General features: G+C 51.4%; 1 protein-coding gene across 17 annotated transcripts in view; it reads left to right on the top strand.

Moving 5' to 3' along the window:
• Positions 1–26,980, top strand: part of MEGF11 (multiple EGF like domains 11) — a 363,514-nt gene that overhangs the window by 175,632 nt on the left and 160,902 nt on the right. For all 17 annotated transcript variants that reach the window (XR_005795871.1, XM_040493025.1, XM_040493026.1 and 14 more), the window contains exon 5: positions 2,600–2,692. Coding sequence is in view for 16 of the 17 variants with exons in the window: in XM_040493025.1 (XP_040348959.1) it covers positions 2,600–2,692 (93 nt within the window). In the remaining variant the exon portion in view is untranslated. The remainder of the gene's footprint in view (positions 1–2,599; positions 2,693–26,980) is intronic.

The raw sequence follows: 26,980 nt of genomic DNA, 5'->3' as shown, positions 1-26,980 counted from the left end.
GGGACAGCAGCCACACCGGGAGTGGGGGGCCGGGGGGGGGCTCTTCTACACACATGGGGTCACTGGGGGCCGGTGCTGGATACAGGGCTGAGATGGGGGAGGTGCTCGACAGATTTTCCTAGGGCTTCCTGGGGTTTTGGGGAGAGGCCAAGGGAAAAGGTGGCGTGGGGCTTGCCCGGAGCCCCCGAAGGCCTCACCCTTCCGGCGAGGGGGAGGGTGCAGGAGGTAGGCCTGTGCTCAGGTCTCCCGGGGGAGAAGGGCCAGAGAGAGGCCAGGGTTAGCAGGACACTTGGTCTTTCCTCCTTCCGCCCTTGAGCTGCCCTGAGCCCCCTGCGCAGCACCCCCTGCAGGGGGCTCAGTGTGTTGGAAGCAGCTTCTCTGGCCTCTGCCTTCAGCTCTCACCCTCCTTGGGGTCAACCCCAGCACCCTGTGCTGTCCCTCTGGGCTGGCTTCCCCAGCCCCTGAGCTATCTGGGCAGAGGGAGACATCCAGCTGGGTGAGAGGTGAAGGTCCGTGGCCTTGGGCACCTCTCCCCTCCCTCTCAGGAGGCTCATCCTCGAGTCCTTCCTTCCTGGTCAAGAGACCACACGCTATCCATGAGGTCACAAACACTCGGGCCTCAGTTCCTCTGGGTCTAAAATGAAGGGGTTGGACATGATTTTCTCTGAGGTCTCTTCTAGCCCTGATGCTTGGAGTTTTGTTGTTCCCTGTCTGCCCTCGCTGCCCCCAGGCAGAGCCCCCCGGGATCAAGGTGTTGCTCTGTGCAGTCAGAAAGCAGCTGGAGGGGTCTTGAGCTAATCTGACGAGCTGACGGGAGGGTCTGCGGGAAGGCTGAGGGGGCCAGCAGTGGACCATGCTGGAGCCTCAGCCTCTGGGGGTGCAGATGGGGGAAAGGAGCAGCTGAGGCCAGGGCTTGGAGCTGGCTGGGCTGGGTGCTGGCCAGCTTGGGGCTGGGTGCTGAGGGGGAGCCTGGGGATGGACATCTGGAGTCCAGTGTGTTCTGGGCACATTGACCCATTTGAGTTTGGAAAGGCCGGTGGAGGAGAGACAGCTAGGGCGGCAGGAGTGGCCAATGAAGTCTTTCTAGCTGCTGGGTGAGCAGCTCACTGTGACTCTTAAGTGGAGCTGGTCACTGGGGCCAGGGGCCAGCCCAGTTCCCCAGTGACAACTGGGTGAACTGGTCGGCCCTGGCCATCCTCTGGAGCTCCAAGCGAGGGCATGTGGAGATCTTTACAGACCAGAACCCTCCCTGAAGGCCACCTGTGCAAATGAGAAGGACTTGGGTGCCAGGGCCCTCCCCAGACATACCATAGCCGGGCTTGTAGAGGACAGGCTGACTGCAGACCACTGACCTGTGTGTGGGGCATCTGAAATGACTCCTCTGGGGGCTTGGGCAAAGCCAAGGCAACAGCTTCAGGGTCAGCATCCGTGTTGGGGAGGGGCCAGAGGGACCTCACACCAGCCCTAAAATGGACTTTGTTGTCTAACCTGGCAGCGGCCTCTCGGTGGACCTCCAGGCCAGGCAGTGGACATGGCAATAGAGGGGGTGTTTGGAGATCAGTGGTTGCTCCTCAGAGCTCCCCGTTGGGGCCCACCTGCTTCCCCAGCCCAGGCCAGTTCCAGGCAGAGAGAAGGTCTCTCTCATTGCTTGTCAGAAAGAAGCAGTTCATCTAGATGCCGTCTAAGAAATTGACAGGGTCGATGGTAGCTGCTGATTTCCTGAGCTTACAAAATTGGCCTGGGTGGCAAATGGGGGTTTTCTGTAATCCTTCACTGATGGATTAGATGGTGGGGCAGATCTCGCAGGAGCAAAGGACGACCTTGAGAAAATGTGGATGTCAAAGGAAGAGAGAAATAATCCCCCTTCCTCAAACCGCTGCCAATAAGCCTTCTCGGCACTGGAGGAAGTTGATGGAAAGTTTGCTGCTGCTGCTGCTGCCTCCCGGCTCAGGAGGCTGTAGCATTTGACTGCATGATAAGAAATTGCCAGACACTTTCTAATTACAATTATCATCATCGTAGATGTCTCTCTTAATTACTTTCTTATAATTAGCTGTTGCTTTTTCCTTAGCATTTGTGTACTTTGCAGATTTGCTGACATTTGAGAGCCCCAAAATAGGGACATTTGGGGAGGAGAGCAGAAGGTGGGGGGAACCTGCTACCTTTCAGGCAACCTGATACAATTCGGGGCCCTTGTGGAAAGAAACTGGGGAGAGCCGAAGATGGACGTGACCGGTCACTTCCTGAGCTTACGGGAAAGAGAGTAGGAGTGTGGGTTTAGGGCCGGGGTTTGTGGAGGGTCTCCAAGTGTTAAATCTTGGACATAATGTTCTTGAAAAGCTAGGGCTTCCATTTCTCAGGCTCGGGTTTCCTTTTAGGAAATGAGGCTGGGATGAAGCACACTCCGGTTGGATCCATTTCAGAGTTAATTAAATGACTGGGGTCAGGAGTTAGCTTGATTTCCCCCAAAGCCAGTGATGCATTCTGAGCATCCTTGGGCCCCAGGGGATCATTATAAAGTGGTTTATGCTCTTTGACCAGATGGTTGGTTTTCACTGTCTGTTTCTGTTCTTCCTCCCTCTCTCCCGGCCCCCTGCAGCCCTGTGTACGGAAGAGTGTGTGCACGGCCGCTGTGTTTCCCCGGACACCTGCCACTGTGAGCCCGGCTGGGGAGGGCCCGACTGTTCCAGCGGTGAGTCTGGGGCCTTTTGGGGCCAGGAGGGGTCCCTTGGCTCTGGTTTGGGAGGGGCCATGCCATGTGCGTGCTGAATTCTTTGCGTTGGCCTGGGGCAGCCCAGGCGAGTGTGAGCATCAGGGAGGAGGGAAACCTGCAGTTTACATGATGACACTTGGGGCAGAAGTCTCCAGGGGCGTGGGGGTAATTGTTTGTGGGGTCTGGAGGGGCGTTGTGCATCACATGTGTATGGAACTGTGGAGTATTGTACAGCTCTGACTTGTTGAAACACTTCTAGATATGGTCTTTCAAGGGTTGGTGTGAAATTGAGATGCCACCCAAGGGTGCAGACCCAGGGGGTCAAGGATTGTGGTGAAGGCCTGGTCCTCAGCTTCATGGGTTTAAAGGCCAAGTTCTGTGGGTGCTTACAGAAGCTTGAGGGACCAATTCATGAGACTGGTGGGCACTGGGATATCTCTGTGTCCCCAAAAGTAGGAGGATGAGACTCTTAGGGCGTGGGTCACTGGATTCCTGCATTTGTCTGGGTAGAAAGTTCATATTGTCTGGAGAAGGCTTCCTAGAAAGGATGGGGTGAGACAGACGCTCTTGGGACAGACCTACAGGGCATCGTCTCTGCTGTGGGACTGGCCACCGAGGGGGTGGGGCACACCCAGCAGCTGCTCTGGGAGTCCTCTGCCAAGACCCCAGCTGAAGACCACTCCTGCTCTTCTGGCTCGTTTCCCCTGAATTCTCACAGATGACCCTCTTTCCATTGGCACAGGTTGCAGTCAGTGGTCGGTTCACATCATGGTCTTCTGCGATTTTCAAACAGGCCTCAATGAGTGTTGAAGCCCGGTTTTCTTCCTGCTTTGAGCTGCGGTAGAGTGTCCTCTTTATTGTGACTTGAGACAATAGCATATCTAAGCAGATCCATTGGGGATCTAACCCCCAGTATTTGCCTGTCTTTGGGACCCACCTCCCCATTCCCCGTCCCATTACAGACGGCCGCAATGGTCATGAAAACTTGAAGAGGGGAAAGGTGGGCCCGTGTTGGCCCAATGTGGTGCTCTTTCCCTTTCCACTGGCTCTGCTGGGGTGGAAATATCTAGTTCTAGTTTTTTTTTTTTCCAAAGCCTTTGACTGGAGCCTCTCTGTCTACCCAGTGCATGAGGATATACTCCACAGCAAGGCTATTAGATGTGGTTTTGTTTTGAGCCTGGGTGGTTATCTTGGCTTGGAGGGGCCAGAATCTGGGGTACTCAGGAGACTCTCTGCAATGCACTGGGCCTCCAGTGACCACGGTGGTCCCCTCCTGCCACCTGTTTCCCTGCTTTGCGGTGGGCCAGGGATTCCTCGAAACAACAGAAAGTAAACCTGAGAGTCTCCTGAGGTAAAGAAATGTGTCCAATTAGTCTTTCGGTGAACAAACAGGAAACGTGTTGGCTAAAGTGTTCAAGAGCTTCTTCCCCGCTTGTGCTCGTCCATGTTTTGTTTTATGTACCTTTGTTTACCGTGAATCTTTGATGAAGAGCTAACGTGGATTAGGTGAACCCTGCTGGGACAGGTCTGCTTGCTGCTGCTGGATTACAGTGTCAAGGGCAGCCTGTTGGCGGTTGAAATACAGCCTGAGTCTCAGGAGCCCTGAGTGCGTGTAAACCACCATCGGCAATCAGCCTAAGTGTGTTTGCTGTTTACCATATGCTGGGCTGTGCTGGGCACGGGGTGGGCCCTGACAGGTCTTTCAGACATGGTCTGCCTCTCTCAGGGTTTCTGTCTGGTGAAAGAAATGGAAAGAAGGCGGCAGTCGATTTAACAGGACTGGGCAGGTTGGAGGTAACATACAGCGTACCAACATACAGTATGGTGTAACGTACAGGGAAATGGCCTCGGTAGTTGCCAGTACAAAATTGGACTGCCCAATTTCCCCACCCCCGATTCAGTCATCAGACTTGGTGCCGAGCAACCCATAAGCTGTTTCCTCAATTAAACCCATGTTCGTGGGCTGAAGAGCCACCACCCCCTAAGTCTACTCGAAGGAATGTAGTACTGAGCCTGGAGGAGGCCCCGAAAGATGGCTTCCAACCCTCTGCTGGAACCAGCATTGAAGGACAGGAATTCACACACTCTGACTTTCAGAGTCACTCAGGGCATTGAATACTTGGATGTCACTAAGTGCCTTCTGACTCCTTCCTGAGTCCCTCCATTAACAAAGAGCTCCCTGCCTCCAGTGAAAGCACATGCTGACTATCGGAAAGTTTCCCCTTCTACTGAGTGGAAACCTGTCTCAAGCTTTCAACAGTCAGTTCTCACTCATGGTAAAGCCCAGGGCAGGGTGATGGATTGCCATGACTCTCCCAGCCGTGTCTGGGATTTCTCCCAAGGTGATCAGTGAACAAGGCCACAGACTGTGTATGGGAAGATGTTCTTCAAAAAAGTAGTTGATAATAGGGGGCACCTGGGTGGCTCAGTCGGTTCAGCATCCAACTTCGGCTCAGGTCATCATCTCATCATGAGTTTGAGCCCCGCCTTGGGCTCTGTGCTGGCAGCTCAGAGCCTGGAGCCTGTTTCAGATTCTGTATCTCCCTCTCTCTCTCTGCCCCTTCCTTGCTCACACTCTTTCTCTCTTTCAAAAATAAATAAACATTAAAAAAATAAGTAGTCGATAACAACCACTGGGGCTACATAGAAGAAACCAGAGTTTCCTTCCATGGGTCAGCCCTTTGGGTGTCAGAGATAGCAATCACTTCTTTCCCCAGGTTTTTATTCTCCAAACTCTTTTGTTTCTCCTGACATGGTCTGATCTGCCTTCCCCATCCATTGGCTGTGGCCTTTCTTCCTCTTAAACTATCATTCCTGGGTCTGACCACACAACATAGGCTTGCCTGGAAAAAAGAATAATAGAAATAAGTTATTTGTTGAATTTTACTATGCACTAGGTACTCTTCTCACTTAGTTTTCACAACCCTATGGAAGAGGAATGATTATGAGCCCTATTTATGGATGAGAAAGTCGAAGCACAGAAAGGCTAAAGAACCTTCCACAGGCTCGCACCTGGTACATGGTGAAACCGGGGCTGTGAAGCAAGCAAAAACCTGAGTCCCAAACTTGAACTCTTAATTTTTATGTTCTTCCTCTGGATCCTGAACCTCTGTTAATACAGCTTAGGGTTGAGATCGGTCTTTGATGAGAAAACAGTGCTGCTCACAGAGGAAAGAAGGATCTGCTTGAAAGATGTGTCCCTGAGATAGTGTCGTGCAGACAGATGAATCCGCTGCGGGTCACGAACTGTGACTAGGTGTACTGCAAGCCATTTGCACGTGCTTGCTAGTGTGCCACTGGATGCCTGTCTGCCTGTCTGCCTCAGCGTGCCTTGGGGTCTCTGTGGGGCCCGGGCCCCTGCGGATGGGTGTCCTGGTGAGTGCAGTGTGTACCTCTGGAGATTTCTGCATGGGAGCTGGCCGTGTGCATGTCTGTATGTGTGGTACCCTTGCAGGGAAGCTTTGGTTTCTGTTTAATGGAAAGCATCATTCTTGTTTTTCTGATTATAAAATTATACCTGTTCACGTTAAAAAGAAAATCCAGGGCATCTGGGGGGCTCAGTCAGCTAACTATCTGACTTCAGCTCACGGTTGGTGAGTTCGAGTCCCTCATGGGGTGAGCTCGAGCCCCACTTTGGGTGAGCCTCACTTCTCTCTCTCTCTCCTTGCCCCTCATGGGATTCTCTCTCTCTCTCTCTCTCTCTCTCTCTCTCTCTCTCTCTCTCTGCCCCTTGCTCACTTGTGCCCTCTTTCTCTCTCAAAAAGCACAATAGAGGGGTGCCTGGGTGGCTCAGTTGGTTAAGCATCCGACTTCAGCTCAGGCCATGGTCTTGTGGTTTGTGAGTTCAAGCCCTGCGTCGGGCTCTGTGCTGACACCTCAGAGCCTGGAGCCTGCTTCAGATTCTGTCTGTCTGTCCATCTGTCTGTCTGTCTCTCTTCCCCTCCCCCACTCACACTCCGTCTCTCAAAAATAAACATTAAAAAATAAAAAGTAAAATACAATCAATACAATACAGTAAATAAAAAGAAAATCCAAACTGTACCAGAAGCGTACAGAAAGGTTAGACACACACACCCAGAGACAGACGCCTCCAGCATTGGGTGCTCGCCCTTGCTGTCATCTCTCTACATATTTGCACGGAGAGCTAGATCTGGATCCAACTTTTATAATGAGATCATGTGTATGTGCTGTTCTGGAACTTTTTAAATTTAACTTAGGTCACGCACTCATTTCCTTGTCAATAAACATGAGTCTCCCTTTAAATTTTTAATGGGCTTTATAGAGTTTCTTTCTATGGATTACCAGATTCAGGGGCGCCTGGGTGGCGCAGTCGGTTAAGCGTCCGACTTCAGCCAGGTCACGATCTCGCGGTCCGTGAGTTCGAGCCCCGCGTCAGGCTCTGGGCTGATGGCTCAGAGCCTGGAGCCTGTTTCCGATTCTGTGTCTCCCTCTCTCTCTGCCCCTCCCCCGTTCATGCTCTGTCTCCCTCTGTCCCCCGCCAAAAAAAAAACAAACAAAAAACGTTGGATTACCAGATTCATGTGACCAGTCTCTCATGGATGGGCATTTAAATCATTTTGGGGTTTTCACTACTGCAGACCCCACCATCCTCTGTTCAGGATCCTTGGGGCCTGTCAATTTCAGAATTTCAGTTTTTTCAGAGGTTAGGAAATGTATGATGACTATACATATATGACCTATGGCCTCAGTGGTGTCCTGGTAGCACCCTGGGATGAAACATAGTAATATTTCTGAAGGGGTATATGACTAATCGCATCTAGTGACACTGAGACAATATATAACCACAAATCATTTCCATGCACATCTGGCCTCTAAATGAATTTTGGTGCCGAACTTTAAAAACAATTTTCTTTTGGACTTCTTAGGGATTTTTGGATTGTGGGCAAGGGACTGTGGCCCTGTATAAAAAACGCAACAGTGATTTTTCTGGTGCATTTATCTTTGCCCATTTGTCCCGATTTCTTCTTAGGATAAATTCCTGGAAGTGGCAGGGAGGGTTATAAAGATCCATCATCCTACTGCCTGCCCTGTCCTGCCCTTTGTGGCTGCCAAGGGATTTATGACTTTGACAGTTGTGAAGGGGACAGATCTATCTAGTACTGGAGTGGAGGTGGGAGGCTTTTTGTTCTTTTCTGGACTTCGAACCCCATAGCCTGATTTCTTTAAGGCCTGGACTGAATTCTCTCTGCTCCATAAGAAAGCGAGGTGATGCTGATTTGCCTGGGGGGTGGACACGTGAGCTGTTGCGGAGAATTCCAAGGTGTTAGACGGACCAATATGGGGAAATGGAGTGGCTCCATGCTTGGTCATAAACCTCCATCCCCTATAATAATGAAGAGTGAAAGGATGAAATGTCAGTTTACACTGAATAAAGACGAAAGAGCGACTGTTATTAAATTGTACTAATCTCACAAGTGGAGATAAAAAGAAAAAAAAAAGTTTTCCTATATTGAATATCTAGCTTTTTAAAGTAATTAGGAATATTAAAGCGCTGACAATGATTGAGATAGAAACATTATTCATAACTTTTATTTCCGCACTGGGCAATGATCCAGTATATTTCATTTATGAGGTTTCAGCTGTAAGGAGAAGGACGTGAGCCAATTCCCAAATTAAATATGCCCTGTTAACTTTTACAAATGATACCCCAAGAATCAGCTTGGAAACTTAAGCCTTCATTGTATTATTTAATTATTGTATTTCCCGGGCCCTGCCCCTCTGCCTCCCATCCCGTGATGCTTTGCAGTTCGAGTTCCGGGCTCTAGCGTGGTGGTTTTTTTTTTTTTTTTCTTTTTCTTTTCTTTTCTTTTTTTAACATTTATTCATTTTTGAGAGACAGAGACAGAGTGCGAGCGGGGGTTGGGGCAGAGAGAGAAGGAGACACAGAATCCAAAGCAGGCTCCAGGCTCTGAGCTGTCAGCACAGAGCCTGACACGGGGCTCGAACTCAAGAGCCGTGAGGTCATGACCTGAGCCGAAGTCGGACGCCCAACCCAACCAGGCGCCCTGCTAGCGTGGTGTTTTGGTCTCTGGCTTCCCCCAGAGGGGCTGGGGGGGGGGGCTGAGAGACCTCTCCATTTCCCCACCATCTCCCCCATCCTTGGATTCCACTGAACTTGTTCCATCTGTGTGCGGGGACAGAGTGCAGGACAGTAAAACCTCGCTACCCAGCATCTCACTGTCTGATGAGACCTCCCCACCACCCCACACCGGGCGTGAGGCATTACTTTCATGGCCCACCATGCTGGGCCACCACTCGGGAGTACCTTGTTCTCTTGAATGGTGGGTGGGACCCCTGGCTGCCTTGGCTTTCCGTTATCCCTGCAGATTAAAATAAAACAGTTGCCAGTTCGGAAATATGCCCACGCTCCTAAAGTGGCCTGGGACCCTGGAGGGCAGTGCTTTTCAAACTAAGGTACGTGTTTACTAGATTTGTGTGCGCATGTGTGATAAGATATACGTGGCATGGAATTTACCATTTTAACCATTTTTAAGCGGACAGGTCTGTGGCATTAAGTGTGTTCACATTGTCGAACAGCTGTCATGACTATCCATCTCCGGAACTTTTTCATCTTCCCCACCTGAAGCTCCATACTCCTTAAACACTAGCTCTCATCCTCCCCTCCCCTTAGCCATAGCAACCACATTCTATTTTCTGTCCCTAAGAATTTGACTACTCTAGGCACCTTCTATAATATTTGACTTTCTGTGTCTGTCTTACGTCACTTAGCCTCCTATATTCAAGGTTCATCCGTACTGTAGCACGTATCAGAACTTGTTTGCTTTATAAGGCTGAATAACATTCCACTGTCTGTACATACCTCATTCTGTTGATCTGTTCATCAGGGGACCCTTGCGTTGCCTCCACTCTTTGACTATTGTGAATAATGCTGCTAGAAACACGGGTATGCAGATCGCTTTTCAAGTTTCTACTTTCGCTTCTTCGGGGCGTATAATCCAGAAGTGGATTGCTGGATCATAGGATAATTCTACGTCTAATTTTTTGAGGAATCATCATAACTTATTCCACAATATCTGTACCATTTCACATTTCCCAGCAATGCCCAATGCCCAAGGGTTCTGCTTTCTCCAAACCCTTGCCAGTGCTTGTTATTTTCAGGATTTTTTTTTTTCTTCTCCTAATAACTGCCATCCCAGTGGGTATGAAGTGGTATTTCATTGTGGTTTTGATTTGCATTTTCCCTACTGATTAGTGATGTCAAGCATCTTTTCATGTGCTTATTGACTGTGTCTAGATCTTCTTTAGAAAAATGTCTACTCAAGTCCTTTGCCCGTTTTTTAATTGGGCTGTTTGTTGTTGCTGAGTCGTAGGAGTTCTTTATATATTCTGGATATTAATCCCTTATCGAATATATGATTTGAAAACATTTTCTCTCCTTCTGTGAGTTGCCTTTATGCTCTGTTAATTAGGGTCCTTTCATGCACAAAATATTTTGATTTTGATGAAGTCCAGTTTCTTAGTTTTTTTTTTGTTGTTGCCTGTGCTGTTGGTCTCGTATTCAAGAAATCATTGCCTGGGGTGCCTGGGTGGCGCAGTCGGTTAAGCGTCCGACTTCAGCCAGGTCACGATCTCGCGGTCCGTGAGTTCGAGCCCCGTGTCAGGCTCGCATCAGGCTCTGGGCTGATGGCTCAGAGCCTGGAGCCTGTTTCTGATTCTGTGTCTCCCTCTCTCTCTGCCCCTCCCCCGTTCATGCTCTGTCTCTCTCTGTCCCAAAAATAAATAAACGTTGAAAAAAAAAATTAAAAAAAAAAAAAGAAATCATTGCCAAATCCAATGTCATGAAGTCTTCCTCTGTGTTTTGTCTAAGAGTTTTATCTTGCATTAAGGTCTTTGATCCATTTTTAATTAATTTTTGTATATGGTATAAGGCGGGGGTCCAACTTAGGTTTTTTTACATGTGGATATCAAGTTTTCTGAGCATTTTTTTAAAAAGACTTCTGCTAAAGGTTTTTGAAACTATGGAGTGTAATTTTTCACCATGTAATGGTACATTAGTTATCTGATAAGTAATTTATTTTTTTTTAATTAAAAAAAATTTTTTTTTCAACGTTTTTTATTTATTTTTGGGACACAGAGAGACAGAGCATGAACGGGGGAGGGGCAGAGAGAGAGGGAGACACAGAATCGGAAACAGGCTCCAGGCTCCGAGCCATCCGCCCAGAGCCTGACGCGGGGCTCGAACTCACGGGCCGCGAGATCGTGACCTGGCTGAAGTCGGACGCTTAACCGACTGCGCCACCCAGGCGCCCCTTAAATGTTGCTCCTTATATCAAAACAAATAAAGATTTATTATAGAATGAAATGCAGAATTGGCATTCATTAAAAAAAAAAATAAATGTGATTATTTGAGCCTTTGGTGGACATTTTGGAGCTATGCCACCGGGCCTTCCTGGGGGCAGGGCCAGTTTAGAAGTAATGTTTGAAAGCAGTAGAAAAGGCAGAAAGACCGTAACCAGAATTGGATCTCCCCGTGCTGCTGTGACTATTTGCAAGGATGGTTGAAAGAGAGATCAGGGGGCGCCTGGGTGGTGCAGTCGGTTAAGCGTCCGGCTTCGGCCAGGTCACGATCTCGCAGTCCGTGAGTTCGAGCCCCGCGTCAGGCTCTGGGCGGATGGCTCGGAGCCTGGAGCCTGTTTCCGATTCTGTGTCTCCCTCTCTCTCTGCCCCTCCCCCGTTCATGCTCTGTCTCTCTCTGTCCCAAAAATAAATAAAAAAAAAACAAAAAACGTTGAAAGAGAGATCAGGCCCTGAACCCCTTTCTCCACTATGTTCTTGGGAACTCTGTCTTCCCTCCAGAATTCTGGGCTGTGTGCAGTATGCCCACTGTCTGTATCTGGGCTCCTTGGCTCTGGATCGGCATCAAGGCTCTGGCCCAGCCCCCACTGCCTGGTCCGGGGCGTTCTAGGGCCTCTTCATCTTTCCGTAGTGCTCCGTGCTGACCCTCATGGCTCTGAGGCATAGGAATCTCACATTGCTGTTTTCCTGAAGGTCTCTTCACATATCTTCCATAAAGCCACAAATTCCTGGAATAGAGTATTAGAAAGCATGGTCTGGGATCCTGGAACCGTGTCTGAGATCTCATAATTTAACCTGAAGCCGTTGAATCAAGAGCTGGGAGAGACCGTAGAAATTGTTGGGTCTACTTCCATTTTAAAGACGGGCAAACTGAGGCCTAGAGAAGGGAAACCGCTTCTGAGGTTACCCAGGGAGGTAGTGGCAGAGCTCCCAGGCCTCCTGTCTCCCACCAGCTGCTCTAGGAGTTCAGGGCTAGAGTTGTCATAGAGGCACATGGATCTCATCATATCAAACCAAATAGACCAAGTTCTACAGACTTTTGTGCAGATGACCCTAAAGGTTCCAGACCCTCCTGGTTCCTTAGCCCAGGCCCAGAGCACAGATTCATGACCGCAGGTCAGGCCAAGGCACTGAGATTGGGAATTTCCAGAGGGGCCACCCCGCCATCTGCCTGGCTTGAAAAGTACATCAGGGAAGAGTCCCCATCTCCGGGACCCCTGGGCACACTTCTCGCTGATGAATATGGAGACGTCACAGTCTGGCAGCACAGGGCATGGGGACAAAGCGCAAGTACACGATGCGGGCCAGGGTTCCTGCCTTTGCCCTGGGGCCGGTGAGGGGGCCCAGAAGGAGATGGGCAGGGCCCGATGGGGGAGTGAGTGGGCGCAGCCCCATAGGTCTGCTACCAAAACTTTGGGGATCCCTCTGAGCAATGGGGTAAGGAGCCCGAGTGGGAGCAGTGGGAGAGAAGGAAGCGTGAGGGGCCACAGGGTCTATGGAGGAAGGTGAATGGGGATTCCTGCTCCCACCACTCCCAGATGCTGCACATAGACAATCTCATCTCATCCCCCGACAGCTTGGAGAGGTCATGGGTGCTATCTCCATTTTATAAAGAAACCAAAGCTCCAGGAAGAAGAGTAGCTTCTGTTACTCACCCAGCTAATGAGTGGCAGATCTGGGATTACAACCCAGAACTGTGTCCTTCCACAGCTTCACACTGCCTCTAAAGAAATGGAGGTCCTGTGCCACAACACACAGGAAAGCTGGCTTCAGGTCCTACCGCTGCCTGGGCGACCCTAGCTAAGTCCTTCCCTCTCTGTGAGCCTCAGTTTTCTCATCCATAAAACCGGAGGGTTGGTGTGGCTAGTCCACTGTCAAATCCCGTGATGCTCTTTTTCTGGGAAGTCAAAATCTAGCATCTCCTTACCTAATCAAGGGCCCTGGTGACCTTCCCACTGACCTCTGGGGAGGGAGTCTCCTCTCCCCTGCCCCCCGTGCACGGCCTTCTTTCGATTCTCTCTCTACATTCTGGGACCTGGAAGAGGAGTGGGGAGGAGGGCAGCCATGGGTGGAGGCAGCCTCATGACTCACATCCTTGCCTCCCCCGGGTGGGGGGGTCCTGTTGAGCCTTGGTCGCCTCATCAGGGAGGGGGCGTGTGGAGGGGCGTCATGCCAACAGGGAGGGCTGGTGCTCCCCGGTTGTTTTTTTTTTTTCTCTACGCTGAGCTGGCTGTCAAGGTTAAAGCAACTTCAGATGAATCACCACAAAGCAATCACACTTGCTTTTTCTCACATGCTGCTCTGCCCAGCCCGCGGCCCCTCGCAGAACCGCCTGGGCTGCCTTCTGCCGGCATCTGGTGCGCCTGTGGGCCTCCCCGGGACAGTGGGCTCCGTGTCAACGCCGCACGCTGGGGCTCAGTCACCGTGACGGGAACAGAAGGGAGAGGCGGATGCGGCAGTAAATGCTTTTTCAAGGTCTGTGCGTAAGAGAAGCTGCTATTCACCCCAGAATTCTAATTTCGAACCAAAAAGAAGTCAGTAGCAAGGGCCACCAGCCCCATCGGCTCAGTGGCTCCTGTCCCTCGAGTTCCACTTAATGCACATTATTGAGCTCCTCTCAGAGGACAGCACTGCCAGGGGTTCAGGGCTAAAGCGGGGTGGGGGGCGGATTTGGGGACGTGGAGGGCATAGCCCCCATCCTCGGGGAACTCTGAACTACTAGCACAGAGGAAGGGAGTTGGAGGAGTCCAGGGAGAGAGAAGGCCTCTGGCTTTCATGCGTGGGGGCACCTGGATGGCCCAGGAAAGTCATCGTGGGGAGGGTACAGGAAAGAAGGAAACAGGTGTGTGCTGTGCTCTCATTTGTAGATGAAGAAACTGAGGCACAGGGAGGCTAAGTGGTGGCCTGAGGCCCCACATTTGGTGAATGTCAGAGTTGGGTCTGCCTGGCTTTTTCCACAGGCCACGGGGATAAGAAAGGGGACAACATACACACGTGTGAGGAGCCTGTGGTGGAGGCTGAAAGAGACCTCAACCCAGAAACTGCCCGAGTCCTGGGGGTGGGGGGCGGGGATGGGGGCGGCAGGGAAGGGATGGCAAGAAGCTGGATTTGCCCCTGGCTGTCGCCTCCCTCCCCCCCCCAGCCCCTGCCTTCCCCCTTTTAAGACCACCCCCCCTCCCCCCAGCCTTGGCTATGTTCTGGAAGCTAGTGAAGAGGTTTGTTATCCCCCTTCCAGAGTTTCTTCCTCTCCTGAGGTGACTTTCAGGAGAAACAGGGAGTGAGAGGGAGCAGATGTGGGTGTGCTGTGCCCTCGTAGGGCCCAGACCGTTGTGGGGGTGAGGATGACGCTGGGGGCGGAGCAGCCTGTGGAGGCCCCAGAACATGGGACTGAGGACAGCTTGTCTCCCCACCTCATCTCTGCCCCAGGACTGTGTCTTGCTCCTGCGATGACACCCACCAGGAAAGGAGAGGAGACCTAAGGGCCTCCTTCCCAAGTCCAAGGGAGGCTGGCCATGGCGCAGAGGAGGCATGGGGCTTCTGCCCTCCCCCCCCCCAACCCCGGTTCCTTGAGGGAGGGCAGCCCCTCAGGGTTTCATCCCCTCCCACACTGTGCCTCTCAGACCAGAAGAGGTACTGGGACCAATGCCATCCAAGCAGGATGGAGAGTCAGGCAAGGGCACGTGTGGCCTCTCCTGAAAGTCAGTTTTTGTCTGGGAAATCCGGAAACTGGGTAGCCTGCAGCCTGCGTGAGCCGCGTGTTCAAGGGGGCTGTCACAGAGGAGGGGAGGGAGGCACATTCTGCCAGACTCAGCTCCGGCCATCTGCTCCCTGAGAACAAAATCAATAAGTAAGTGACGCACAGGGAGGCTCACGACCCGGGGAGAGGGAGGAGGGTGGGAGAGCCCGCGTAGAATGTGACAGAAACAGCAGCCAAGCCGGTGTCTTCGTGTGGGGCTGGCAGGCAGTGCTGCCGCCGCTCCCCGGCCCCGCCCAGGCATGAAAAGGACACCGTGCCCACCCCCGACACACACACACACACACACACACACACACACACACACGCAGACGCGCACATGTAAGCGCACAGCCTCGTTCCCAGGAGGGGTGCGTGGGCTGGGTCTCCATGGGAAACACGGCCCTCTAGGAGGGGAATCTCGCACTGCTCCCATCTTGGCCCCACCAGCCTAGAGAAAGAACCGTCTGGAACCCTGGCAGGGAAGAGGAGGGGGGAGGTGCGTGCTCTCTGGGGCCGCTCTCTAAGCCCAGCCCGGGGACCCCAAGGGCTTTCAGCTCTGCCCCAGTCGGCCCCGACCCGCAGCATGCTGGGCAGTGCTGGCGGTGGGAGTCCCATCTCCCTACAGGGGTGGGGATTCAACCCTTGTTCTGACATTGAGGAAGCCGAGGTCGCTCACCTGCTCCAGAGTGCGTGCTGCCTTCACTCAGGACTGTTTCCACCAGAGTGTGCGGCTGGGGATGAGGTGGCATTTGATGCTGAAAGGGAGGGTGGTCTGGACTTTGGTCCCACTTAGACTTCTGTCCTATCAGCACATACTGTACATGCTGTCCTTTCATTAGACATCACTATTCATTATTATCCCCATCTTTCAGATGAAGAAACTGAGGCTCAGAGAGGTTGAGCACCTGGCTGGAGGACACACAGCCAGTAAGTGACAGGATTTGAACTCAGGCTGTCTGTTTCTGGAGACCACACTCAGCATTCTGGTTTACCCTTCCTTACAGGGCTCCCCGCTTTCCCTCTCCAGCCGGTCTCACACTTGGGAGGTAGGGAGAAGGCTCACACGCAGATTGGGCCATGTCACTTTCCTGCTCCCCTTTGCCCACCAGGAAGTACCCCAGCTCCTCGGCCAGGCCTGTAAGGCTTCTCTGACTCTGATGCCTGCCTAGGTTTTAGCCTCATTTTCCATCACTCTCTCCCCTCCCCCCACCCACAACTTGCCCGTATCCACTGACCCATTGCTCTTTTGCCTTTAAAGCTCAGCTCAGATGCCATCCCTACTGTGACACTTATTCCCCAGACCTTGACTGTATACACATGCCCACTGTGGCCCATGCCACGCTGGACGAACGTTAGATTGCGTGTTTGCTGTCCTCTCAGCTCCCATCGCCTGAGATCTTCTCCGTGGCAGGGCCCGGGTCTGTCTGTCTTGTCTCTGTGACCCCCGGGGCCCTGCACCCTGTGTGCACACGGTGGACATTCAGCACAGTGCTAAGTGGGATCCAGTGGGTTTGCTCTCCCATTTTATCATGTTTTGGTTCCCCTGGATGACGATCTATGGGTGGTGCTGGGACTAGGGGAGAGTGTGGGGCTCTGGGCTGGCAGCTCGGGAGAATTCAAAGCCATGTCTCTTATCTTCCGAAAGTTCTCACCTACCAGTGTCACCCAGGCGCGTGTTCCCAAGGATTGTGATGTGAGGCCAGGAGTCAGGTTGGTCCTTCAGCAGAAGCAGAGGTCACATCCAGCTGGAAAAGTGGAAAAGATGCCGAGAAGGCGTTGGAACCAGAGCTCAAAGAAGGGTGGGATTTGAAGTTTCAGTAGTCAGGTGTGGAAAGGGAGGGCATTCCAGGCAGACTGACCCACCGAAGCACAGGTACTGAATGGTGAACAGGTCTCTGTGGCTGAAGCAGAGGGTGTCTGGTGTGGAGGAGGCCAGGCCAGGCTAGCTGGTGTGGTGCTCTGACACCAACAGCCCAAGGAGCTTGGCCTTGTTCCGTGGGCCTCGGGGAGCCCCCAACGGCCCACTTTTCATCAACTCAGTCTGTATTGTTTGCTGGTGGGGCAACCTCTGTACTCTTCCTCTTCCCGGCCAATCTGTGACCAACCTGTGACCTAGGTATGGGAACAGAGAGCATGCTGGAGCCTCTGGTCTGCCCCTCCAGTCCCGGCTAATCCCCCAGGCTAGCTGGGCCATGCTGTCTTCCCCCTGTCCGTGACTGGAGGCCACTGAAGAACATACGGCAGGCTAACTTGGCATTGTGTGGGGAGCAGACTGGATGGAGGGGAGACCGTCGTGATTAAGAGTTGGTGAAGGGATCTGGGCAGGGGGTGACCCACAGAGGCCAGGTTGGATGGGTTCTGACACCTTTCTGCCTCCGTGGCCAGGCCAGAGAAGGCAGATCTGATGGCCCCCTGGGATGTCCAGGCAGAGCACCTGAAACAGCCTTATTGGCCTCCGGGGTCTCTGACTCCCAGCCTGCCTATCAGGGACAGCCCTGCCCTCCTGCCCCCCCCCCCCCCCCCCCCGCCCCACCGTCCTCAGACACCAGTGGGGCCCCGAGGCAGGCAGCAACTGCCCAACGGTGCTCCAGCAGCAGAGGAAGCAGACGAACTGGGGAATCCATCAGCCTCTAATAAGGAAAGCCCATTTTGGCAGGCTGGGTAATGGGCCTCAAATTGAATAATTAATAAAGTTATAAAAATATGTCTAGTATATGGCCGGAATAATTCAGCCCAATTAGAAGCAATTATTTCTTGCAGTTATGCCACTTGGTATGTTTTACGAACAGCTGCAGCAGATTCCCAGATCTGGCTGCCTGCTTGAGACGGTCTGTTGACACCGAGTCTTTCCCTGGGGCTCCTTCCAGATGAGGAACATCCGTCCATCCATTAACTGTGTATCCGTTTGTCTGTGTATCTGTCCATCGTTCCGTCCAGCCGTTCATCTCTCCATCCCTTCATCTATCCATTCCTTCAGCAGATACCTCTTGAGCCCCTTCCTTGTGCCAGACACTGTGCTGAGTCCTGGAAATGTGGAGACAGATAAGCCCCTGCCCCTGCCCAAGGAGCCCCCAGCCCAAGCAAGTGGGCCTTCGAGTAGTGCGAGCTGTCATTCCTATTCCTGTTCTGAGGTCCTGTCGAATATGAGTTTGTCCTTCATCTCTTTCTTGGTATCCCAGGGATACACATAGAGATATTCGGACTTGAACCTGGCTTGAGTTAGGTAATAGGTTCCTTCCCAATAAGGTCAGCTTGTTCCCCTATGTCTGAGAGCCTAGGGATCTGTTGGCTTCAAAATACCCATTGCTCTGGGTCCCAGCCTTTTATCAGGTGGAGATCAGGGTGTGTGGGATCGAGCTCCTCCCTGGCCCCTGCATTCCATGTGATCTGGACAAGACGTTAACTTTTTGTTGGTTCATCTGTAAAGTACGAAGAATCACTTGGCTACTGTGAGCTCACAGGGATGACTGAAGTCAAGGTGCTTGGTTGGGGCTCCCTGTTGGAGACGCAAATTTGCTTTCTGGAACTCTGGACATAAGTTGAATTCTGAGTTAAATCGACTCATAACTTCATAGACATCCTGCAGGAAATCCTTCCATAAAGCCAATGTTCTTTTTGCAGTGAAGATACCCTCTTTCTGATTTCTCTGCCTGGACATTGAGACTTTTCTTTCAGTGTAGCAAAACCACGACTCAATTCATTAAGTCTCCACAGAACCCTTGCTGTAAGCCCAGCTCTCTGCCAGGCAAATCTGACAGACTTATTAAGGGAGTTCTGTTATGGACACCAAACGTTTATTAGGGGTCTTCTCTGGGGATGCAGAAAGACCTAAGCTTTCACCCTGCTCTAGAATCAACCTGGCAGGGGTCCCCTTTTGCCTCATTGTGAATCAGGATGTCAGAGCTGGCAAAACGAAGTAAAAAGGCAAGCCACGGACCGGGACAAGGCGCTCGTAACACCTACAGTCCACAGAGGATTGATATGCAGAATGTATATTGTTAAATCCTACAAATCAATAAGATCAACCATTCAAAGAGTGGCAGAGAATATGAACATGCATGTCACAGGAAAAGGGTATTTTGATGGGCAGTAAGCATAGGAAAAGATGCTCACCTCCCTGGTAGTCAAGAAAATGCAAATTCAAATGAAGAGATCTGCCACCTGGGGCGCCTGGGTGGCTCAGTTGGTTAAGCATTTGACTCTTGGTTTCGGCTCAGGTCATGATCTCACGGCTTTGTGTGTTCAAGCCCCGTGTCGGGCTCTGTGCTGACAGCGCAGAGCCTGCTTGGGATCCTCTCACCCTCTCCCTTTGCCCCTCCCTGACTTGTGCTTTCTCCCCGTCTCTCAAATAAATAAACTTTGAAAAATAAAATATCTTTAGTTAATTACAAAAAAGAAAAATCTCTTCCACTTAATTTTTTTCAATAGTACTTGGAACCTTTTGTATCAGTGTTGTGACTCTCTTCTGGGTTGCAACCTGCAGTTTGAAAAGCTTCTCCAGAGAGCTTCTCCAGCATGTGCAAGCGGCATCCTTGTTGACAGTGGTGAAAAGCTGCGAGCAAACCCGGAGAAGTTCCCCAGGTGGGAAATGGGTGACTCCTAATATATTCACACAATGGAATCTCCACAGCAGTTCAAAGGAATGAATGAGCGCTATACCTGTCTACTTGCATGAATCTCAAATCTATAATATTGAGTGAAAAATGCAAGTTGCAGAAGGCGACGTGCATACCATATAATATCATTTATATAAAGTTCAAAAGCATGCAAAATAATGAATATGTAGCGCCTAAGTATAAAAACAGACACGGCAATGGTAAATGCTGAAGTTGGGCTTAGGTCGCCCCTGGGAGGGCAGAGGAAGGGACAGGGAGGTTTACACTAGGAATTTCGGCTGTGTGCTGTTTTATTTGAAAATAACGTCTGGGGCATCTGGGTGGCTCGGTCAGTTCAATGTCCAACTCTTGGCTTTGACTCAGGTCATAATCTCATCGTTCGTGAGTTTGAACCCTACATCGGGCTCTGTGCTGGCAGTGCAGAGCCTGCTTGGGATTCTCTCTCTGTCTCTCTCTCTGCCCCTCCCCAACTCATGCTCTCTGTCTCTCTCTAAATAGATAAACTTAAAAAAAAATTTTTTAAAAGAAAATAAAAACATCTATAGCAAAAATGGGGAATGATGAGATTTGTGTGATGAATATACGATGCTTTAATTTTCTCTAACCTTTACAATATGCTTGAAATAGTCCATATGCAAAAGAAAAGGCCGTCACCTCTTTCTCTGGCAAACACCCAAGCTCATGTGAAGAAAAAGAATGTGATGGTTTGCATTAAACTTAGGTGTCCACTTCCTTCTATTTAGTTCAACAGATGTTGATTGAGCACCTACTAAGGGTCTGACAATGCCAGATGTGAGGTGTGGAGTAGGCAGGAAGGCAGGGAGTTTGGAGTTTGGCAGGGCGCCTGGGTGGCTCAGTCGGTTAAGCACCCGACTTCGGCTCAGGTCATGATCTCACAATATGTGGGTTCTAGCCCCACATCGGGCTCTGTGCCGACAGCTCGGGGCGTGGAGCCTGCTTTGGATGCTGTGTCTCCCTCTCTCTCGCTGCCCCTCCCCCACTCATGCTCTGTCTGTCTCTCTCAAAAGTGAATAAACGTTAAAAAAATTTTTTTTAAAAACTTGGAGTTTGGCAAGGGCACAGGCTGCCCGTCATCTCTGCTACAGAAAGCAGATAAACACGCGTGCCACAAACATAGGCTCAAAGTTCATGAAGAAGAGCCTGGGTTGCCCTGGGGAATCAGGGAGGTCTCCCCGGAAGAGGTGAGGACTGAGCTCCTTCAAGGATGGACAGGGATTGATCGGTAGGAGACTCAGGAGACCAGAGGAACCTAGAGCTCCAGGAAGCTCTGGGTCTGCGTGGGAAAGAAAGGTGACAGGGCAGCTAAGGCCTCTGAACTAAAGACGCTGCAGCTAGGATGGTGAGATGCACTTTTATCTGCAGCGCCCAGCAGGAGCCAGACAAATGGAGAGGAGAAGTGGGTCTAATTCATCATGGAGGCTGAGGAGCGCTGGGCTCCTGGAGTCTGCAGGAGACTGTAGATAGCCTGCCCTCTGCGGAGGGGCACAGCCTCTCAGGGACAGCTCACTGCACGGCACATCCCCAGACAAGGGCCCCAGCAGGGAAGGTTCTGCTCACATCCCAGACTTCAGATTTATTTGACCAGCTCCCAATAAATTCCTCATGCCAGAGGCCTCCCCATCCATCTCAGGGTGGCGGGGCAAAGGCAGAGGTAGATGGCACAGGAAATGTCTGTCTTAGATTCCTCGGGGACCTGTCCACATGTCTTGCCAGGAGCCAAGCCCCTAAATCCTCCTCTGACTTGCTCCCCTCCTAATAAATCTGAATACCTTAAAATAACTCCCTCCGACCTTGAGGCTGGTGCCAACTTTGTGTCATCTATCAGCCCGGGCCGATTTCTTACTAAGGTTTTGCTGTCCCTTTGGAAAAGTCGCCACCTTAAATCAAAGGGCCGATGGGGTGGGGGGGGGGGGGGCGGCGGGATCAGAGGAGCTGGACACAGTGGTGTGACAGCAAGTCGGGAAGATGAGATTCTAGTCCTACCATGGGGATGAGCTGGGCGACCGTCCCAGGTCCTGGCTCTGCAGTGTCCCCTTGGGCCTATGGATATGAGTTGTCTGAGGTCTGTATGGCTTAGAAAGGCTGCCCAAGGAGAAGGTCACGGGTGAGCACCTTACATAAGGGGGCTCAGATAAAGCGCGTTCACAGCACTGACTGCGCTCGCCTTCCTTAACTCACCCATCTAAGAGTGCATTTCTCTTAGTGCTTTGGTGTTGGCCGCCCACCGTGTGCCTGTTTGGGTGCTGGAGAGGCAGCAGCAAACAAGACAGAGCGTGTGCCTTCAGGGGGGCTTACCTTCTAGTGAGGGAGACAGCAGGCAGGGACATGGGTGTGAAGAAAATGAAATAGAGGAGTAAGTTCAAGAGAATGAGGCAGGGTGGTCAGCGAAGGCTTCCCTGAGGAGGGACGTTTGAGCTGAGACTCGGATGATAAGGAAAGGCAAAGAGCGAGGGTTCGTGAGTTTGTAAACCTTAGGACTAGGTCTATTTCTGGCTCAGCAGAACAGGACAACTGCTGAGCAGGCTCCGCTGAGGATTTATGGACAGGCAGGTCCCTGCCCACACAGTGCCTTCAATCTAGGGGGCATGTGATTATCTAACTACCCGAGGAACGTCAGGGCAGGGCGTTCCAGGCGGCACCACTCGTTGTGCTAAAAGCTCAGAGGAGGCGCAGGGCTCTTCCGGTTGGGGTGAGCGGGGAAGGGCTCCTGGAGGGCAGAGCGCCTGCAGGCAGTTGTCTGGCATGGTGCTGACTTGGCCAGTGGTGCTGGGTTTGGTAGTATTCATTTATTCCCTCAGATGTATGTCCCGGGTTGGGCGGTGGGTGTCCAGAGTGAGCCAGGACAGGAGGGCAGGAAGGAACTTGGCGTTGGAACCAGCTTTCTTTTGATAACTGGCAGCAGGATGAGGGGCGGGGATTGTTTCTTCCTTGCTATCACCGCCAAAGGAAATCCCCGAGGGTTCCACTCTTTTCTGCACTGCATGTTTCTCGGCTCTGGGTCACAGCCCTGATGGGGACCCAGGAGCCGTGGACGGTCCAGATCACGGGAAATGCCAGATCTCCGATGTGGCTGCAGGGCTTCTCTGTGGAGAGAGCATAAACCACATAGGCAGGCCTGCTGTCGAAATGAGCAACCCTCTTTCATAAGCCAGTACAATTTGCTTAGCAAATAAAGATGAGCAGGACAGACCTCCCTACCTTTGCTCTCAGCTCTGAGCGTCTCTCAACATCGGTCACAGCCAGAGCATCCAGAGAAAAACCAAGAAATGCAGTGACTTCCTGGGCAGGCTGGCTGATGACGTGAAGGGCTGGCCCAGCAGCATCTCCCTGTGGGAACTCCCAGAGAGCAGGCTGTAGGTTAGGTGCTGGGGAGACAAGGCAGCCCCTTTCCTTAAGGAACATCGAGCCCCAGGGTGCCTGGGTGGCTCAGTCAGTTGAGCATCTGACTTCGGCTCAGGTCATGATCTCATGGTTTGTGAGTTCAAGCCCCATGTTGGGCTCTGTGCCGACGGCTCAGAGCCTGGAGCCTGCTTCGGATTCTGTGTCTCCCTCTCTCTCTGCCCCTCCCCCCACTCGCACTCTCTCTCTTTCTCAAAAATAAATAAACCAAAAAAAAATTAAAAAAAAAAAAAAAAAGGAACGTAGAGCCTCATAAAGTGAGCCAGGCCAGTGAATCACAGCCTGACAGTGTTGTGGGTGCTGATGCCTGTGTACAGGGCAGGTGGGCGGGGAGGGGGCAGTTCCACCAGGTGGGCCTTGGGTCGAGTTTTTATCTCCCCCATTCTATGCCCACGAATTCCTTGGAACAGAAAAGAAGAAACTGCGAGACAGCCTGGCCGCTAAATTATACCAGGAGAAGCCACCACTGAAATGAATGACAGCTGTCTTTTCCTAGTTCTTGGTGGAGAGCTGGGGAGATCAAGCCAATGCATGGTTTACTCTGTATGTCTTCCTTTGTAGAAATCTTCCTATAACCTTTGGTTTCAGTAGCCGCTGGACTACACACAAATCTAAGGGAGAGGGTGGAACATTATTAAGTGCGCCTACTATGTGTCAGGTTCTGGGCGGGCCTGTGTCTGTGAGCGCAGACGTGGGTTTCATTTAAGCCTCCAGACAGCCTTGCAAATTATTCTCATTCAGCAGATGAGGGAACTGGAGAGGCAGAGCTGTCAAGGCCGCATGGCTGCTGGGGGAGAGGCGGATTGATTTGAAAGAGCACGTCCGGATTAGAGGATAGTCGCCATAGCTCAGAATTACCTAGTTAGCTCTGCAGCAACTTTATAAACGGGGTTCGGCAAAGACCCGCCCGCCACCACAGCCAGCCTCTTTGTGAACATGGGGTTATAAACCTGTGAGCCAGGGATGGTTGACCACCCGTTTTTGCGCAGGGGTGATTCCAGAATGCTGAGCGTTCTTCCTTTCCTGCCACAGTGGATCTTGTCACATCAGACATCCTCAGCCCAGCCACGGCAGGTTTGGGCTGTTGAGGTCGGGTCCTAAATGAGTCACAAAACAGCAGGTAACAGCCAGGGCAGGTGTCCCTTTGAAGATTCTGGGGCCCAGCCCTCTGATTGCTCACTGCAAGACTCTGATGGAAGAGACAGCCAAGCCCGGGGCAGTACCCACAGCCTGCAGGCTCCACGGTCTTTCGCCCAAGCTGGGCTTCCCAATGCTTCGCTACCTGTGGCGGCAGTCTTGGGGCTGACCTTCCCATGAGCTGTCCCTTGCCACAGAGCCCACACGTGTGACTTTTACTGCAGTCTTTCCTGAACGTTCTCCCCAGACCACTGGGCTCATTTCCCCTGGGCTGGAGAAAAGAGAGGGACCTAGGCACTCTTCCTAATTAAAGCAGTTCTCTTAAAACACCTTGGCAAACTAAGGCCCATAGGCCATGTCTGTTTCATAGCCTGCCTTTGTAAATAAAGTTTTATTGGAACACAGCTGTGCCCATGTGTTTCTGGATGCCTATGATAATTTTCTTACAATATTAGCAGGGTTGAATAGCTGTGACAGGGGTCTGTCTTGCCCACCAAGTAAAAAATACTTACCGGTGGCCTTTTGTAGAAAATCTTTACCAATTCCTATCCTAGAACATTAGAATTTTTTGCCCCAATGTTTTCCCCCATGAAAAGCATTAAATGCCTTAAAGACAGGATCACCAAACCTTTTTATCATCTAGGATAATACCATTTCCATCATCATCATCACCATAGCAGCAGCAGTGGTCCTGGGGTAAATGCTTTAAATCCTTAGTCCTGGGAACCAGTGGGCACAGGTTAAGGAAGCAGACTGGCTCACATCCTGTTTTCACCACTTTCCCAACTATGGGGTCTTGGACAGTTGTATGACCTCTCTGTGCCTCGATTTCTTTTAAAAAATGGTGGCTGCTTTGGCGGCTTGTTGTGTGAGCTGAATAAGGTATGATGTGTGTAAGGTTCTTAGATGATGCCTCGACAAAGTGTCCAGGAAATGCTGGTTTACACATTTAATCCTCATGGCAAACCCCTTCTCATAGACAGGTACAGGACCCTGCCTATCCACACCCTTGCTATCCAATTCAGAAACAGAAAAGAGGGAGATAAAGTCTTGGGTTAATCACTCACCATGACAGCTTCCTCTGAACTCAATTAGCCTTGGATGCCGAGGGACACTTGTGCTTGTGGTCTTCAAGTTGGTGCCATTATCACTCCCATTTTACAGATGCAGAGACTGATGTTGAGGCAGGGTAAGTGTCCATGAGAAGCAGGATTCCCTCCAGGCTGTCTGACCCCGACATACCTAGTAATTAAACACCTGTCCCTCTGGTGACTCTCAACCAACTGAGTCCCGGTCCCTAGTAGCTGCCCGTGCTTGATGAGTGAATTCATGAATAAGAGACACTGGAAGAGCAGTCTGACCACAGAGGTGGCTGTGCCCCATGCACTGTCACCAGAGCAGGGGGACCTTGTACAACTGGCTGCCCAGGCCTCTCATGACCAGCACCCATGTTATAGGATAACTGAAGGGACAGCACAGCGGCCTCTGGTTTAGAGCCCATGCCCGTGTCCTGATGGCAGGGCTATGACAATGAACCACCGAAGGCAGAGGTAAAGTCGAGGAAGCGCTTGACTTGGAGTCAGGACGACCGGGTGTGAATCCCAGCCCTGCCACCAAATTGCTGTGTGATTTCCGGAAGTCACTTTCTCTCTCTGAGCCTCAACGTCCTCATTTTTCAAATGAGGTCATCCGATTTCCTGAGATCAGGGGAGGCGTGGGTTGCCCCTCAGGGGACATTCTATAGTGTCCGGAGACTTTTTTATTGTCACAGTTTGGGGGAAGGGTGCTACCAGTATCTAGTGACAGAGGCCACGCATGCTACTCCCCATCCTACAGCATATAGGACAGCCCCATAGCCAACAATTGTCACAGCCCCAGTGCTGGTCGTGCCACTGCAGAGAAACCCTACAATCTACAAATCTGGCTTTACAATGCCCCCCCTTCATTTGTTCACCAAACATGGATTTATCAGGTGCCTATTACATGCCAGGCAGTGAACAGGACAGAGTCCCTGCCCTCCCAGGGCCCAGAGATTATGAAGATAATAATAAGAGTTCATATTGGCTGAGTGCTAACTGTATACTGAGTTCTTTACATAAACCGGAACTCTTGATCCTTGAAAAGTACTAATGTTCCCATTTTACAGATGAGGAAATGGAAGCCCAGTGAAGCAGCTTGCCTAAGGCCACACAGCTGGTAAGTGGTGGCATTAGCATTTTTGCTCCAGAGCCCGGGCTCCTAACAAGGCCTCCCATCCATTGCCCCCAAATCAGAGAAAAGAGGACTGGTCTCCACCAGCCAGCTCATCCCCGGAGGAGAAGCAGCTCAGGAATGCTTAGCCCTGTGGTCTCTTTATCATGCAAACCGTTTGCGGACTGGAAAAAGGCCTCAGGACTATAAACCAGCCGGTAATGACCTGACAGGCAAAGGGGGCCGAGAAGTGTTAGGGCCACGGAGACATTAATCTGCTTTCAGCCACTGCTGCTGGAAAGACATTTGTTAGAACGGTTATGGGAGCCATAAAAGCCTATTTGATGGCAGCCCTCCCTAGTCGGGTGCCTCAGTAAGTAGGAAAGCAACCCCTCAGGGCTTAGGTGTTACAGGCCCTGTTGGCCAGAGGCGAATGCTTCCTTGTGGGGGTAGGATGCTGGGAAGGTGATGGGAGAGTGTGGTATACCCCAGGAGAGCTGGGTTCTGGTCCCTTCTAGACCCTAAAATAGCCGCAAGGCCTTCATTAAGTCCCGTTGGTACTCTGGGCCTCCATTTCTCCATCTGTAAAGTGGAGACATTAATGTTTTTGCTCACAGGGCTATTTTCAGCCTTTAACGTGGTGACGGATATGACGGTGGATGTGGCCTATTTTGCAGAGATGTTAAGCCTCGTTTTTGCTGGTGGTGGTCGTAGCAGTGATGGTTGCTGTAGCAGCCACGTACGGGGCTGTCTTTCGAGATTTAATCAAGCATCAGACCTGAGTGTAGCTTTATAGATTCATCTGGTTCACCTTCCCCACCGTGTAAGTAA

This window comes from Herpailurus yagouaroundi, unplaced genomic scaffold (genome assembly GCF_014898765.1).
Source record: "Herpailurus yagouaroundi ecotype Mexico unplaced genomic scaffold, PumYag 184, whole genome shotgun sequence".
NCBI classification, from domain to species: Eukaryota; Metazoa; Chordata; class Mammalia; order Carnivora; family Felidae; genus Herpailurus; species Herpailurus yagouaroundi.
This window is presented reverse-complemented; position numbering and strand designations above follow the sequence as displayed.